At 38.8% G+C, this 18020-nt stretch overlaps 1 protein-coding gene across 2 annotated transcripts in view; it reads right to left on the bottom strand.

The window, feature by feature from the left end:
* Window positions 1-18020, bottom strand: part of med13a (mediator complex subunit 13a) — a 191958-nt gene that overhangs the window by 165235 nt on the left and 8703 nt on the right. For both annotated transcript variants that reach the window (XM_078548226.1, XM_078548227.1), the window contains exon 2: window positions 14457-14691. In XM_078548226.1, coding sequence (XP_078404352.1) covers window positions 14457-14691 — 235 coding nt within the window. The remainder of the gene's footprint in view (window positions 1-14456; window positions 14692-18020) is intronic.

Raw genomic sequence — 18020 nt, 5'->3', positions numbered from 1 at the left:
AGGCTAGAAGAGGGATAAGAGTAAGCGAGCAAGAGAGCACGTGCAAGAGAGAGAGCGAGCACATTACGAAAAGGCTGTGTACTGTTGCCAAACATATTCAATATCTGTACACAGAACAAACAAACATTCAGAGAATTAGATGCACTTCAGAGGTAAAAATTGGAGGCAAGAACAAACTACAGTAACACTGATGACACAGAGCCATTTGAGGAATCAGAAGAGACCCTACAAAATATTGTAGATCAAGTAAAAATTTTTAAAGTTTAGAATATGGATTGAGCATGAACACCAAAAAGACAAAAACAATGGTAGTTAGAAGGGATACATCAAAAGAAACAAGAGTGAAGATTGAAGTGGATGGTATCACACTGGAACAAATGATAACAGAAGATGGCTGATGTGATGCAGAGAATGATAGAGATAGCCAGAAGTAATTTTGTGAAGATGAAAGATGTGTTAACGAGGAAAAAATTCTCAAGATGCTACATGCTATCCAATTTTCTGTACATCTCATAAACCTAGACAATAAATATAGATCAATGAAAGAAAATAGAGGTCTTTGAAATGTGGATGCTAAGACGTATGCTAAAAATTCCATATACAGTCCATAAGACAAAATGATGAGGTCCTCGAAATTGCAGGGGCAAAAAGAACCTTGACAAAGAGAAAAGGAGTATTTCAGCCATTCGATCAAAGCTGATAAGCTGCAGAGGTCTCTTCTAGAGGGCAAGTGATGTGCAGCAGAAAGAAGGGTCATCCTAGTTAGATGACAGATGTAAAAGTAGTTGCAGACGAGCTTCAGTGGTTGTGCAAGAACGGCACAAGACAAACGAATGTGGCATACCATGACAACAGGCCTCCTAGAAAAAAAAGAGTAGCTACAAGCAGTAGCAGATAGTCAGCAAGCACACTTAATACAAGACAGAGGGCAAGTACAACCCACAGCACCTGGATTACAGGAGATTAAAAACCCAAGTAAAATGACTCATGTCTCAGCTAAAAAAAAATCATGGAATGACTTCCTTGTGAAAGGTTCCCCACAGATTAGGAATCATTTTGCGGCTATGTGGTGTTGGGATTCATTGTTGCAGAAAACACAAAAGTTGCATGTGCTCTTCATCTACTGCAGCCAAGCAGAGGGTCTACATTGCTAGCAGCCAAATGCAGAATCTATATTCTCTTGCCACAGAATTTTCTTTGACTTGCTGCAGAACTAGAGGTTAGGTCTATAGTTTTACATGAGTTTCCCCTTTTTCCACAACGCCCAAGGAGATATGTATGGAGTAAACTTTGTATTTGTATCCACATTACACTCTACAGATATCCTACCAACATGGTCAATATTCTACACTTGCTACAACAAAGGTTACACTAATTGCTGAACCATGGATTAAAATAGAATTCAGGAAGTGTTTGTAATATAAAAATTTCCTTTGCAAAGCAGAAGTTACAATTCTTAAAAGAACCAAGTACATACACTTCCTGCCCATTTAAAATTTCCACAGGTACACAAACTATCTAACCAATGCTTATCACCAAAAGTAAATTAATCCTCCCCTCCCTTGTAGGGATACATTGCACTCTATTTTCTAATTAATTTCAAAATGCTAAAATTTTGTTTTAAAAAGTTGCAGGTTAAATTTTAATTCTAGTAGTATACCAGATGATTAGATAGCTGTCACAGCAATCTGAATGACAACATTGGGAGCCAAAAGGTTTATGGAAAATAGGGTAATTTCCACCACCACCAATCCCCAACCCATCAGCAATATCATTTTCACACATGGACACCTTTCCACAAGTGATTTGAAGTTCCTAAATGTAACTTGGCATTCCCTTTATAAAATTACTGTTTACACATGACACTGTACCGTTAGACCATTAAAAATTATAACAGGATACATTTTAAACCAGCCAAAAGGTAGCAGATTTCTCTTTTAGGAGGCATAGATAAATATCTATTGATGGATTGATCAAAGTCACGGGATCCAACAGGTTGACTGCCAGAAATTTCAGATATAAATCAGGAGCTATTTTCAAACTCTAAGCCCAGTGCCAACTGCGGGATCTGTAATTACTGCAAATCAGAATGCATTGTTGGGTGATAAAACAATCTAAAAATTTGCAGTGAATTCCATAAAGACCATGGCCCAAAACACGTTTGTAAAAAGATAAAGCTGAAAAATACATGAACACTTAGTGTCTTATTTACATAAGCAAATTTTAAAATCAATAAAATGTAGTGAAAAGGGTGGATTTATTTAATTTTTCTGCAAATCAGAGGATGTATACATAGTTTCATGCAGTGATTATGCGCATTAAGCAGATTTGTGTTAATAACAGATAAATAAAGAGTTTAAATAAACAAGGGAACAGCAGCAATGAGCACAAGAGAAAATGAGGGCTTTCTAAGTATTGCTTGTGTGACTCATTCTGCTCTCTCTCCCAAAATTTGTGGTTGTGCAGGGACCAATCATATAATGCACCTCAGCAAAATAAAAATGGTGACAAGGGTGAAATTACATCAACTATACCCTTTCTTTCACATATTTTGTAACAAACAGGCCAAAGTTATACAAAGTAGCTCTGCATTTAAAGCTAGAACAAATTAAACTTACATCAATTTGGTACAGCTTCATAATGATGGTACAACTTCATAATGAAATACTATCATGCCAATGTCAAAGGTTTATATTGCTGGGAATAGGATAATCTTTCTGCATAATTTCACCAGTCTTCCAAAATAAACTTCCTTTTAAACTTGGCAGGCACTGCATAATTTTGATTAAACACTCAAAATTTACTTTTATACTTCATAACTTGATGATAGCTCGCAATTTAGTATCTGTTTTTTGAGTGGGTAAACAGGACTATTTTTCCTTAACCAGTGCTTCTTCAATCCACCCCATTCCATGTCTGGAAGAGACGACAAGAATCCTTATTCCTACACCTCAGCCAAGGTTGCTCTGTACTGGTTGCCAAGAGATCCACGAGAGTAATCCAAGATTATTCAGGTGCCTATAGAAAATGGTTGATCATCTTCCCCACAACCTAGCTAGAACTTGTCATAAGAGAAATCGCAGGCGCAAGACTGTGTCCTTCTATAACAACATGTTAGTCCAGCTGGTGCCCTAATGTGATATTTCTTAATTCAATAGGAATACACAAGTTTGCACATATTGAAATAGGATTCTGCAGAATTGAAAGTTACATTTAACCACAAGTACATTATGGAGACATTATTCTTAATAACAGGTGTTCTGTGATTAATTTTCATTTTCAAACATGTGGCAATTTTTTAAACAAAATATGATCCTCAACATATTGGCCCCCAAACACAAACTCTTCAAATTTTAATCACTTCAAAAACCAGGATGAAGTATGATTTGAAAATTTCACAATGGAAATTGTATTCAACTAAGAAAACAGTTAATCTGTATTCTTGGGCAAGTGTGTAAATACACTTGCTTAAAAGGTAATAATGTATTATACGATTCTCAAAACCAAGTTAAAAATCCAGGCATGCAGACAGAGAAGCAACAAATTAAGTCCAAACATTTCTCCAGTGTAAAAAAAAGGGGGGAAGAGAATCATTCAGGACCAATCTCATTCGTCCTTGACATGAAACATAATTACAAAAAAAGTATCTTTCAGTCAAGGATGGCGTACAGAGCCTCTGTAAAAAAGGGCAAAGCAGGAGCTGAAGCTAGAAAAACGTTAAGTATAAACAGCATTGACGGAGGCAGAGTGCAATATGTTGGTTTCTCTGCCTTTATCGTCCAACTGGGGTAGAGTGGAGAAACAGCAACTCCTAACTTGTGTGCCTCTTGCAATGGCTAGAGCAGGACACAGTCTACAGAGATTACTGGAGGTGCAGGGAAACATTTGATGGGGTGGAGGAGGAAAAGGACAATATTGTGTGTAAAATATAGTAAACCAATGTTTTCTCTTCCTTGCTGGGGTACAGTACTGTAAGTGCCAGCTGTGAAGAGAGAGTGAATAGAATGGAGTTAGAAGAATGGTGATCTCATTGGAATATTTGAGTGCACTTGACAAGGTAGATACTGAGAAGCCATTTCCCCTGGCTGGGCAGTTGGATGAGGGGGGTCATAGCCTTAGAATAAGGGGTCCTATATAGTAATTCTTCCTGTGAAGCATAGTCATTGAGCCATCATGTACTTGATTTCCCAAGTCACATACCCATAAGAATACCATACCCAAAACATTTCTCCCCTTCACAATGTGATCATTTAAATATAAAGTCTACATTTTCAAGCTTAGTTAGAATGATTGAAATGCTTTAAAATTAAGTGGCAGCTTCACTACAGGCATACTTCTTCCTCAATTTTTTCCTCAGTTCAGTCCTAAATGGCTGACTTATTGTCTTGAGACTATGGCTCTAGTTCTGGACTCTCCAACCAGGGGAAATAGCCTCTCAGCATCTACCCTGTCAAGGCTTCTCAAAATCATGTTTCAATGAGATCACCGCTCATTCTTCTAACCTCCACTCTACTCAATCTCTCTTTACAAGATAATCCTCTCACCCCAGGAATCTATCTAATGAACTTTCATAACACACCCCCTAAGTATATCCCTCCTTTAGGTACAGAGACTAAAACTGCACATAATATGCTAGGTGTGGTCTCACCAAAGCATACAATTGCAACTAGACTTCCATACTTTTGTGCTCCAACCATCTTATAATAAAAGGCCAATGTAGCATTTTCTTTCCAATTGCTTGCCATACCTGCACAGGGTGTTATTATACACAAAACAAGTCTCTTCTGAATACCAACCTCTCTCCCCACCCCCTGCCCTTCATTTAAAAAATCTTCTGCTTTTCTATTCTATCGCCCTGTGAAGTACACTGACTCCCAGTTAAGCAACACCTCAATTTTAAAATTCTCATCTTTGTTTTCAAATCTCCCCGTGGCCTCGCCCTCCCCATCTCTAATCTCTTCCAGACCCACAACCTTGAGGTATCAGCGATCCTGAATTCTCTAATTCTGGCCTTTTGAACAGCCCTGGCTTTAACCATCCCACTTTGGTGGCTATGTCTTCAGGCGTCAAATGCCTTAAAATCTGAAACTCCCTCCTAAACCTCTGCCACCCCACCTCACTTTCTTCAAAGATTCACCTCAAAACTACATATTTACCAAGCTTTTGGTCATCTACCCTAACCAAGTGTCACTTACCTTAAAATGTCCTGAGGTACCTCATAGTATTATATTATTTTAAAGGCATGATATAAATACAAATTATTGTATTCTTCCTACCAAAGTGGGTTACCTCACATTTCCATATAGATATAAATAAATAATCCTTTGCAGACAGTGTCCTCCTCACAGTTTACTTCCCCACCTAGCTTATCAGCAGACATGAATGTAATAAATGCTCTTAAATATATTCAGGCATGTGGATACCTTTCACCAGGTTTGATTCCAAACCACACACCCGAGACATCCACATTAGCAAAACTTTTCTCTCGTTGAATGCACACATTATGTCCCCATTAGGGGTACAGTTCCTCCACCCAAGCTCAGGATTAGGTGGCAGCTGGAGTCCCAATTACTGCAAGAGTGTTAAAAATCATATAGCGCAGAGCATTAATAAGCTATCCATCACTTGTCTAACTAGAATCATCTTGTCAACAAACTGTACTTGGGAGGACGATGAATACCTGCTCTTGGATAACCAAAATCAGCACCATCACTGAAAAATAAAGTGATCCCCTATCTACCATGTCATTTAGATTTTATAAATCAAATCAGTATGAGGTAAGTAGTAGTGATAAATTTGTACAAGGCAATGTTAGGCCACAACTGGGATCCAACTGGTCAGTGCAAGAAGCACATTTCCCAAATAAATGGAAAAGAATTTCCTTTATTTAGATATTTACAATGCTCAGGTCCTTTTGAAGCTCTGCAGGTTTATTTGGCAAGCTGAGATACACGGCTCAGGGAAGTCCCAGTAGCAATCCCCAGGTGAAGTCAGCTAATCTCAATTGCAATGATGCAATTAGTCTCCACACCAGAGAATCGGGTTCTACTAACTTCATGTGAAACATCATGGTGTTCTATCCGGAGGCAATAATTAGCACTCTAGAAACACACCCAGCCAACCAGAAGGTAAACTATGATTGTAGCCAACACTGGGAATCAAAGTTCAAGTCTTTCAGTCAATTGTTCAACAATCCAACTATCCAAACTGCCAACAGCCAACCAATATTAAATTTGAAAATGACCCAGTGAATTTCTAAGCAGTGAAAATTTTATATATGCAGTAATTACAGTAATACTTATTAAATCCAATTAATTTCTTTTGACCAGCACAGCATTTATAATGCACAGAAGGATGCTTACAGCAAAGCAAAACCATCCCTCTATTCCCCAAAGTAATAGTCTGATAGCATTACCCAACTGCACATTACTAATTAATGAATATTTCCCGACCAGACATCGGCAAGTAGTGCCTTTCACACATGGCTATACTGAGAAAGATGCAACCAACATGTTATTATGCATTATACTTAAAAGATTTAATAAATAGTGTACATTTCAAAACCTCCTCTCCCATCAATCCCTCCCCAACCAAAATATATTCAATCCTACATTTTACATAAACCCAAAATGAAAACAATTGATGGAAGTGCAACCCTAAACAGTGAATCAATCATTTTCCTAACTAAAACGGGAGGTCTGGCAACATGAAGCAAGGTACTTAATTGTTTAAACGTTGCTACAAGCATTGCAGTTAAGATTCAAAAAAATAAATTATGGCAGAGGTTCCTTCCAATGACAAAATATTTTGGTATGTGGAAGCACATTTTGAAAGCCTCTTGCAAGTTGACAGTGAAAATATTTGGCTCTCAAAGACCACCAAATATATTAAAAACAATCTTGTGTGGTTTTACAAGACACAAGGCTTATCACAGTTGGAATGGCTAGCAACCTAAAGCGTTAACAGTTGTTCGGGTAGCATTACATGCTAGTAAGCAGCAAGTTTAAATGGCACTTCTGTAGCCAGTATGAAGATCAGTGTCAGCAGTACAGTAATACAACTATCAATTTTACAATACGAGTGTAAAACAAATCAAACCACACCTGCAACAGTGCTCAAGACTCACTATTTTAGGAGTTCAAGGGCGATAGTTGAAATGCTTTCTACTAGCCAACAGGGACTGGCATCACATAGATGCAGTAACAGCACTCAAGAGGTTGCAGGCATCCCCTGTCCTGGAGTCCTGGTAGTAACGCAACAGTACCTAAACAAATTGCAGTGTATCATTTTGTTTATGACTGATCTGGGGACAGATCACATATACACCCAAATGTATTTCATTTTGGTATTGGTAATTTACTTATATTGCATATTTGTATCAACATAATTAAAACTATATTGATACAGAATTAAATGGATTTTTTTTAAAAAAACACTAATTCAATATTACTTCAAAACTACTTTCACTACTACTTCCCATTAGCACAAGTTCAAAATAGTCTTGCCAAACAAAAGGTTTGAGTCACAGGATCTGTAGTTGCACGGCACAGGTGTTACCCAGTTTAAGCTGGCAAAATATTTTTAAAAACACAACTATGGCATCACTGACAGTGACAATATTATAGATAATATTGATTATATAATATCTAGCTTTTCTCACAAATGCTTGAATCTTCTATACATTTAATTGGAATTTTACAGTTAGATATCACGTTGAAGAAGTGAATGCATGTCTGAACAGGAAGCAGACTGTGCCACACAAGGCCTTCTTCCACTATACTGTCTGCATGAATGCATCACATACACTGGTAGAAATATTAATTAGTACAAGCATCAACTGAAAACAAGGAAATGCAAATCATGTGTAAGCAAGTTCCAAAAACAAACATCAGCTCACTCAAAAATATCAACTGACAATGAAGTGCAAGAAGATCAGTACATTTTTTTCCTGATTTTACAATCATTTTGTTCCAATATCAGTTAATTCTCAAAGGATGCTAGGTACAGTGAAACTCTTAAAGGCGACCTCAAAACACAACAAGAAAATATGGGCTAATAGAGAGCTATAAAATGTGGTTACCATCCCAGAGGCAATGACCTCCACCTCACGTCACCATCACAGCAGTTCTGGCAAGATCAACAATAAGGAGCATCTCAAAGCAGCTCCATAAATCTCAAAAACCAGATACTTCTAAACCAGTCCAGAAGCCAATCTGGAATCACCCATTTCAGGAAAATGGACAGCATGCATAGTTTTGAGGATAAATGCATTACTCCATCTGTTTTTTCAGATAGCAACCACTCCTGTGGGCAGGAGGGGCAAAGAATAAATACAGGGTTGCAGAAGGTTAGAATTCATTTAACAGTGATGTAAACGTTACAAAATTTTGAAACTTGCACCACTAGCCCATGCTCAGTTCCACAATCCCTATCTAAATGAGGTATTTTTGCAAGTTCATGCTCTACATGGTTATACAAAGGGAGAGACTTTGGATACAGAATCATACAGCACAGGTCAATCGGCTCATCAGGCATGTGCCAGCTCAATGAAAGCTATCCAGTTCCACTGCCTTTCCCCCATAGCCCTGCATATATTTCCTTGAAGCATTTACCCAATTTCCTTTTTAAAGTTACTGTTGAATCTGCCTTCCATGGCAGGTGGAACCTGCTGGTGAGCCACTACATAATTACAGATAGCCTCTCCCAAAAAGATTGTACCAAAAAAAAAATGGTTGGGTTAGGGAGATGATTTAGCTTTCCAAGCTGCAATTTTAGAGTCAGAGCTCTGGGGAAAAAAATCTAACATTAGAAGAACAACCTTTAGCCACATCAAACTTTGAAACTACAGTTTCTCTGACAAGCTGATCCAAACTGGTTTAAATGAGAAAGGTCCAAAAGTACAAGGAAAAGGGAACACGTTTTTATCACTAACATTTGGTGCTATTAGTACAACGTGTGATAAAAGCACTAATCAATAGGAAATACATACTTAGCTCTCTGGGACAGGGGGACACTTATTTCTGTTCAAATTTCATCATCAATTCCTACTATATAATATATATATTTAGCCCATTCAAAGCATTCATTTCTAAAAGGGAGTCATCAAATTGGAGTAAGTTATGCACACTTCCACTCACTTATCAAAATTCTTCAGGTTGGTCTAAGATCCTTCTGTTGCAATTTAGGCTTTCTACACCTCAACCTACCTTTATTGTCATGTGTGCCCAACAATAAGTTAATTTCCAAAGCAGAGCTTTCGAACATACAAAATAGGAGAAGTAGGCCATTCAGCCCCACAAATCTGCTCCACCATTCAATAAGATCATGGCTGATCTGATTGGGTTGAGTTCCACATTCCCATCTACCCCCAATTGATCCCCTTGCCTATCAAGAATCTACCTACCACAGCCTTAAATAATATTCAGTGACCCCACTTCCACCACCTTGAGGCAGAGTTCCAAAGTCGTACAACCCTCAGAAAAACATTTTTCATCTCTGTCCTCTAAGGGTGACCCCTAATTTCAAAACATTGCCACGTAGTCCCACAAGAGGAAACATATTTTCCATGTCCACCTTGTCAAGACCATTCAGGATCTTACAGATTTCGATCAAGTCACTCCTCATTCTTTGAAACTCCAGTGGAAATAAGCTCAGCTTATTCAACCCATCCTCACAGGACAACCTGCTCATTCCAGGTATCAATCTAGTAAACCTCATTCTGAACCACATCCAAGGCATTTACATCCTCCTTTAAATAAGGAGACCAAAACGGCACACAGTATTCGAGAAAAGGCAAAATACTTTTTTTTATTATTCATTCACAGGATGTGGGCTTCACTGGCTGAGCCAGCATTTATTGCCCATCCCTAGTTGCCCTCGAGAAGGTGGTGGTGAGCTGCCTTCTTGAACCGCTGCAGTCCATGTGATGTAGGTACACCCACAGTGCTGTTAGGGAGGGAGTTCCAGGATTTTGACCCAGTGACAGTGAAGGAACGGCAATATATTTCCAAGTCAGGATGGTGAGTGACTTGGAGGGGAACATCCAGGTGGTGGTGTTCCCATCTATCTGCTGCTCTTGTCCTTCTAGATGGTGGTAGTCGTGGGTTTGGAAGGTCCTGTCAAGGAGCCTTGGTGAATTCCTGCAGTGCATCTTGTAGATAGTAGCAGTAGTGTGTACTGTGTCGGTGATGGAGGGAGTGAATGCTTGTGGATGCGATGCCAATCAAGTGGGCTGCTTTGCCCTGGATGGTGTCAAGCATCCAGTGTTGTGGGAGCTGCACTCATCCAGGTCAGACGTGACCCCTTAAAGTCATGTTGACTGTCCTTGATTAATCCCTGCCTCTCCAAGTGTAGATTAATTCTGTCCCTCAGAATTGCTTCCAATAGTTTCCCCACCACTGAGGTTAGACTGACTGGCCTGTAGTTCCCTGGTTTGTGCCTGCAAAGGGCAGTAGAGGCAGATACCCTCATAACATTTAAGTATTTGGATATGCACTTGCGATGCCATGGCATACAAGACTATGGGCTAGTGCTGGAAAATGGGATTAGAATAGTTAGGGACTTGTTTGACTGGCGCAGACTCGATGGGCTGAAGAGCCTTTTTCTGTGCTGTAGACCTCTAGGACTCTAAGTGGGGAGTATCCCATCACATTCCTGACTTGTGCCTTGTAGATGGTGGACAAGCTTTGGGGAGTCAGGTGGTGAGTTACTCATCACAGGATTCCCAGCCTCTGACCTGCTCTTGTAGCCACATTATTTATATGGCTAGTGCGGATGCTGCTCAAAATACAGTTTCACCAATGCCCTGTATAACTGAATCATAACATCCTTTCTTTTAGAAAAGCAAAATACTGCGGATGCTGGAAATCTGAAATAAAAACAGAAAACGCTAGTAAAACTCAACAGGTCTGGCAGCATCTGTGGAGAGAAACACAGTTAATGTTTCGAGTCCATCTGACTCTTCTTCAGAGCTCTGTATTAATATCAGAGGATGGAAAATCATGGGCTGTAGGTGCTCAGTTCTCCAATATGCACAGGCATTTTACAAAGCAGAACATTTACCCATAAACGCTTTAATGCAGCAACAAGACGACAAAATCCTGGTGAAAGACAGGCAATCCTGAAATGGAGCTTTGTGACCACCCCATCCTCACCACCATCACACCAATCTCACTTGTGCCGATAAGGTGAGGTGGTTGATGAGGATCCAAGCAAAAAAAAAGGGGCCAACAGCAATTTGGGTTCATTCTCTGCTCTACAAAGGCTGTTCAATCTCACTCTATGATCAGATCAAATCTCCCTCTTTGTAAACAAATCTTACCCCCATCCCACTTGCATTAACTATTGCCAAGAAAATAAACAGACAAGTAATCTGCATCCAGATTACTAATGCCAGCAATTTGGAAGGGTGTTTTAAGTGGCCCAAGCAGCTTTCTCACTAGCAGATTTTCTGTTCCTTTAAACAGGGCCAGGGTTCCACCTCCCTGCAACAGAGCTACTTATATCTAGAAATTAGAATAAGGCCATGACATATTAACACCATGCTGCATGGCCCCACTGAAAACATACGCTTAAGTTTAAGCTTTCAAGGAAACAGGACCATAAATTATAACATTACAAGAAATGCAAACAAAAAGTGATCGCAGTTTCAGAGTAGCATTTGGACACAAATATTTAAGTTTTGCTTCATTAAAGATGGCTCTGAACTGAGGACTTGTCCTTTTAGTTCAATGTTCATTTTCCACAGCACCACCTACAAGATTAAGGATTCCTCAAGGAAATTGAGATTTATTTATTTAAGTGAACTCATAACAAGCAACCCCAACATGTCTAGTCACAAATGCACTTGCATACTACAAAAATAAAAGTGTTAATCAATGTAATAACATAGATTACAGCTACAGACTAAATTTTAAAAAGCTGCAACCTCAAAGAGGTCACCACCAGCACCCTGTTTAAACACCGTTTTCATCCTTTTACTTTGGCCTGACAGCTTCTTTCAGAAGAGCTTGTCTTAGGAACTATAACAACCTTAATTTAGATCTTTAACATTGTTGAAGTCAATCTCTGAACATACAAAATAATTAACATAGCATTTCAGCTGTCTGAGCTAATTCAACTCAATCACTGTCTCAGCACTTCCTGCAAGCAAATATATAGAGCCCAATGAGTTCAACAGTCAGAAGCTGACTAATTAACTATATTTTTTTAAAAAACAGATGCTGATGGTGCAAATTTTCTATCCACTAAAGCTATGGGAACAAATGATGTAGTACTTCGTAAAACAAACTTCGAAGATCCAGGTTTAATGCTCACCCTGCACAAAGCAGTAGATCTTAACCAGGCAGTAGTGGAGCTTTTACTACCATCATGCATTTCAAACACATAACAAAGGAGAGTTCCTGGATCAGATCTCGAAGCTGCCTGGAATTGCTTATAAAATGATTAACACGTTAAAAAGTTGAGTCAGTTAAAGGGACAGAAATAAGAGAACTTGGCAAAATCCACTTGATGGTAACGTGTAGAATTGAAACAGGAGTTAATCTGCATCTCATAACAGCTTAGGGAACTTAAAAAATTGCAAATAATAAACAAAAGCAGAAAAATACAGTAGGTCATTTAGCATCTTTAAAAAGATAAATAAAATAACTGACACTTTAAGCATTTACCCTTCATCAAATCCTCTCGCTCACGCTGAAACCACCATATATTATCTGGTGCTAACTGATCAGCTATAAATTTCCTCCATCTTCTATCCATCCCCAGCATTTCTGATTTCAGTAGCAAACCTAATTTCAGATTCAAAAATATGCGAACAATTGGATACTCAAATCTTATTCTGTAAACACTTGCTACCATCAAGGAAAGGAGCAACAGATTTTACTTGAAATATACTCATTAGGGGATGTTACTGTAGTCCAGTGCTAAGATAAGGACATGACCAAAGATACCCACCAAATAAAGAGATGCTGACAAATCTTGTACTCTTTTTGCACAACATTATCCCAGTAAATCAGATATTCAGAATCCAGAACAATTAGCCATGGCTATTTGCATTAAGGTAACTTGAATTATTCCATTAGATAACAAAGTTAACACAACACATCTCAGTAATGTGTAATCTCATTGAAAAATATGGAGTGAGCCTTAAGATTCTGTCTCAGAAACAGAACATGCAGGTTAAAACTCCACTCCAGATGGTGAGCAGAGACCAATGCGCCAGCTCGGAGTTCTGAGTAGACAAAATCCAGCAGAATATTCACACCTGACAGGTGCACCCAATCATGTACGGGTTACGGGAGTACAGAAACCCTTACTGTATATGGCTCACCACTCTATCATCTGATATAAAAGGTTTACAACAGTCAGCCTGTCAAAATGCTAATCAGTCAATGATCCTTCCTCTGCTTCAACCTCTTCCCTTGGAAAATGCAAAATAAAAACAAAACCACTAAAAATATCAAGACAGACATTTCCTTCCATACACTGAACATCTGGCAACATACTAACCTCACCTTTGCATGGAGTAATGAAACTAATTTTGTTCTGATAGGTAATATGGCTCATAAGTGAAAATAATGCTACACCTTGCACTTAAATGCTTTTAGCATAAAAATATATCCCAAGGAGTCTCCAAGAGGCATAATATAAATAGAAATAAGAAAACAAAGGCGGCAATATTAGGAGGGACGAAGGCCATTAAAAAGGTGGGAGCACTCTCTTCAGTATATATCGCTGTTTTCCCTTATATTGGTATTCTTGCAAAGTGTTCTGATAAATACAAGATGAAAAGCTTCGTCATGTCTCTTTTTTCAGCAATACTCATTTGGATAAATGCATGCTACATCAGAGGCATGCAGAGCTCAGGTATCATGGGGGGGGCGGGGAGGCAGGAGGGAAATTAAGAAGTTAATGGAGATTACAGATATTGAGGGGACAAGTCTATGAAGGGATTTAAAGATGAGTATAAGAATTTTAAATCTGAAGCATCGAGGAGTCAGGGAGTCAAGGGTATTGCTAAAAGTCCACTTGCCAATTATCTGCTTACTTTAGAGCAAGTCCTTTAAAGAAAGGGAAAACTAAGTTCCACTATTTCAACAAAAAAAAAATCACGTTTATTCTATTGGAGTCCCTATCACTTAAACTACACCTTTGCATCCTGGGAAACCATTAAACCAGCAAACAACACTGACCATTTGCCACCACCACTGCAGTCAATAAGCAGAAAACAAAAAGTGATTGCCAGTAGCTCTCATTTCTGCCCCACCTTACTAGCTCCCTGTCCCTTTCCCTATCCTTTGCTGGGATACAACACTACTATGGACCTCATCCAAGTGGCCGTTTTTTTTTCACAAGCTTTCATGAAGGTTTGTCAGATGCTGATCAAGGTGTTGATAGATCATTGTAAACTTTTTTTTAAAAAAGACTGAACTTTAGATCCATTCTTTTTTCCTCACCTTTGAGTTCATGGTGGATGAGATCAGCAAAATTTGGCACTTCACCCCACCAGAAAATCCAAAGCTCTCTGTGGCCTGGTGTCATATCCCTTCGCCACACACAAAGTACATTAGCCTTCAAGCAGCGGCTAAAGCTGCAGAGAATGGCATCGTCTTCAGCCACCGGGATGACGAGCGGCGTCCCTACAGGACCTTGCCACGAATAACGTCGCCATTTAATTCCAGGCAGGTCAGCCTAGATGGAAACAGAAGAACAAGATGTTAAGCTATTAAAGGATCTAACATCCAGAAGCAGATTGTGTGTCATAATAAGAAACAACCATAGAATCCCCTGTAAAAATGGTTTTCAAAATTTCAGTGCATTTGATCTGTAGCCAGGAGGGCACAAGTTAATGTCTCAGGGCTGCCAGTCACTGAAACCACTTAGAAGTTTCAGCAATTCTCAGTCAGGTCACCAGCTCGAGGGCAGGAAAACACTTTTGACTTATAACCATTAGAATACAGAACACATTAAATGAAGCACAGCCATGGGAACAATAAACCAGGGCATCATACTCTACCCAAATTAAATGGGGGTTATGGGGAGAGCATACAAAAAAATTGTTGAGAAAATAACCGGATCAAAAATTGCAAGATAACCAAATTCCTGTTCCACATTGCACATATATAAAACAATAAAAATATCAAAATACTTTATTATTCAATCCCTTCCATCACAGTCGATCTTTATTTTTCCGAAAAAGGTGCACCTCCACAATGTTGCATTATGACCTTAATGGATGGAGGTGGTGGGACAGAAGGGGGAAAAGAGAAATCAATAAACAGCTTCAGGGTGTACACAAAAAAGCATTATACTGATTTCAGTGGATAGCTCAATCATGAGAAGGTACATTCACAAGTACAATGAGCTCCTTGCAAATTTAACTAGGAGTTGCACTGTTCACAAGCTTCAAATTTGGCGCAGGTAGACTTAACCGATACCAAGTCAGTTCAACTGTGAATCAATGACAATAGCATAACACCGGTGAACACAATTCAACACCAACACATGCATACTTCATTGTAAACTCTCCTACATGCAAGAAACTCCTTGTACTTACTCTAAACTGTTTAAAAATGGATTCAGTCCATCTTTATGTACACGCATTTCAAAGCCATTATAGCAGATCAGAGCAGAGATTAGCAACGAGTCAATTATTCTTCCTACTGCGCCTTTAATTTGGAGCCCAGCAACAACAAATGGTTGCAGCAACAACAATGATTTGACCATAAAATTAAAAATCTGTTTATGGTCCATATTTACAGGGCATTAAAAGGTTTTATTTGAGACTGCATATACAGGTTACCACAAATAACAGAAATTAATTTTACTTTGACTAAGGGTTCAGTTATAGACCAAAGTTGAACATTCAATTATAGGCTACTTCCTGTATCTCACTCTTCAGGCTGATTCAGTGCCAACTACAAACCTCTCCTCCCAATTTACTTAACATTGGCCTTTCTTTCTCCATCCACCACCCCCCCCCGCCCCTCACTAAAAAAAAAGGCCTTTGATGTTCTGTTGATGCATAACCAAAAGGCCTGCAAAGTACAGAGCTACTTTCCACCACTAAATGTCAGAGTCTGGAAAAAAAATTTCCACGAGTATTTAAAACATCCCTCTGGACTCCTTCAGAGTGACCAGCATCTGTGGAATTATATATCTTAGTAAGGAAATCAATGCTTCTGGGTGGGATGTGGGGGGAAAAAAATTAAAAACATAATTAAAAAGAAATTATCCCTGTGTTACAACTTCAAGCAGCTCATTTCAATTAAACTTTTAAAATAATAGAAAATCCAGTACTCTGGATCGGCCTCCTTGCTGCAGTAATACTTTTGCTACACATTTTCATGACAAAGTAAACAGCAGGTTTAATACTAACTTCTCTAACTGCTTTGGAATGCATTTGTACAGCCAAAAAGTTGCAGAGAACTCTATGTCTGTGTACAACTATGCTGGGATGATGTTCAACTACAGGGTGCTGCGCCAGACTAGCTTATGAATGACTCTACACTCTGCTCGAAATCCAGTAAGTGTACAAATATAGCTAGTTAATTATGCTTTCCTCTATGTAATACTTTGATAAAATTTGAAAACAGGAAGTCACAAAATGTTATTCTGCAAGTCAACATGTTAAAAAAACTAGTTTCTTAGTCACAATTTCCCGTTTGAAGGCTGCTTACTCAAAGTACTGTTTTTTTTGTATTAGTGGAAATAAATTTATGAAGTAGGCCAAATGTTTTCTCAAGCAACACAGATTTGAAAAGGATGCTGAAAACAAAACCGTTTCAAAGTCCTGGTACAGATTAATATAAAGATGAGCTGAGGATGTTCAGATAAAGATGCTGTTTTTCCAAAAAATAAATCAGCCCTCTAGAAGAGCATTTACTAGAGAGTTTGCTTTCTTTACTCTCAGTTGCAGGCAGTGTAACAAATGCATGGTCGCCTACCTCACCCATTTACTAACCATAGCGATTACAAGTACACATTCACCTATACCAAATTCTGCACTTAGCGTGGCCACACAAAAGTATTTAAACTCTAGACAAGCATAGAACATACGATACAACTGCAAGATGTTTTTGAAAATCAGCTGGGTTTATTGTATATAGCATCTTTCACATCATCCCAAAGCACTTCACAACCAATTAAGTATTTTTGAAGTGTAATCACTGGCAAAATAGGGGAACACTGCAATTTGCACACAAGGCTCCCAAATAGGAATGTGATACAAGACCACAGCCAGGATTTTCCTGCCCCACCCACAGCAGGTCGTTGCAGGCGGGACAAAAAATTTGGTGACACAGCAAAACATCCATTGACTATTGGCAGGAATTTCCAACCAGAAAATCCTGAGAAATGTATTACATTAAAAACTGTCATACTCCCCTGCTCAAATAGTGACATGAGATCATTTAAGTTGACGAGAGGATAGATGGGACGATTTAATGGCTCATTCCAAGAATGGCACTCCAACAGTGCCATTCAATTTCCTCAAAACGTACTGAAGTGCAAGCCAAGATTATATCCTCAAGTCTCTGAAGACTTGCACCTATGACCTTCTGAATTAGAGGCAAGCAAGCCAACACTGACATCTACATTAAAACAATGCCCATTATTCAGAAAAAAATTACAACTATTAAAATTTTAAGCAGTAGGTTTAGTACCCTCAATTCCATTGGATGGGGACATAGCCATCAACACAATAAAAAGTGACTCATACAACAAGCTCAATTTTCACAAGCTACTGAAGATCACGCCCTCAAACTCCCAAAACAAATTTTTCAAGTAAAGAATGCCTTTACAAGTGTATATTCAAGATTGTTTGCAAATAGGGCCTCTCCGTTCATTTCAGATAGGAGTACCGAATGCCTGTCGTGACTTTGGGTGGCAATCCCCTTGAGCACATCTGTTCACAACACAGATCTCAATATCCATCATCTCATTGACTAATCAGACTAATGCTTTTGTAAGATTATTTCACACCAAACCCTGCCCAGACTATAAACATCAAACCTCACATT

Source organism: Cetorhinus maximus, chromosome 9 (genome assembly GCF_964194155.1).
Source record: "Cetorhinus maximus chromosome 9, sCetMax3.hap1.1, whole genome shotgun sequence".
Lineage (NCBI taxonomy): Eukaryota > Metazoa > Chordata > Chondrichthyes > Lamniformes > Cetorhinidae > Cetorhinus > Cetorhinus maximus.
Note: the sequence above shows the minus strand (reverse complement) of the source record. Positions and strands in the feature narration are given on the sequence as shown.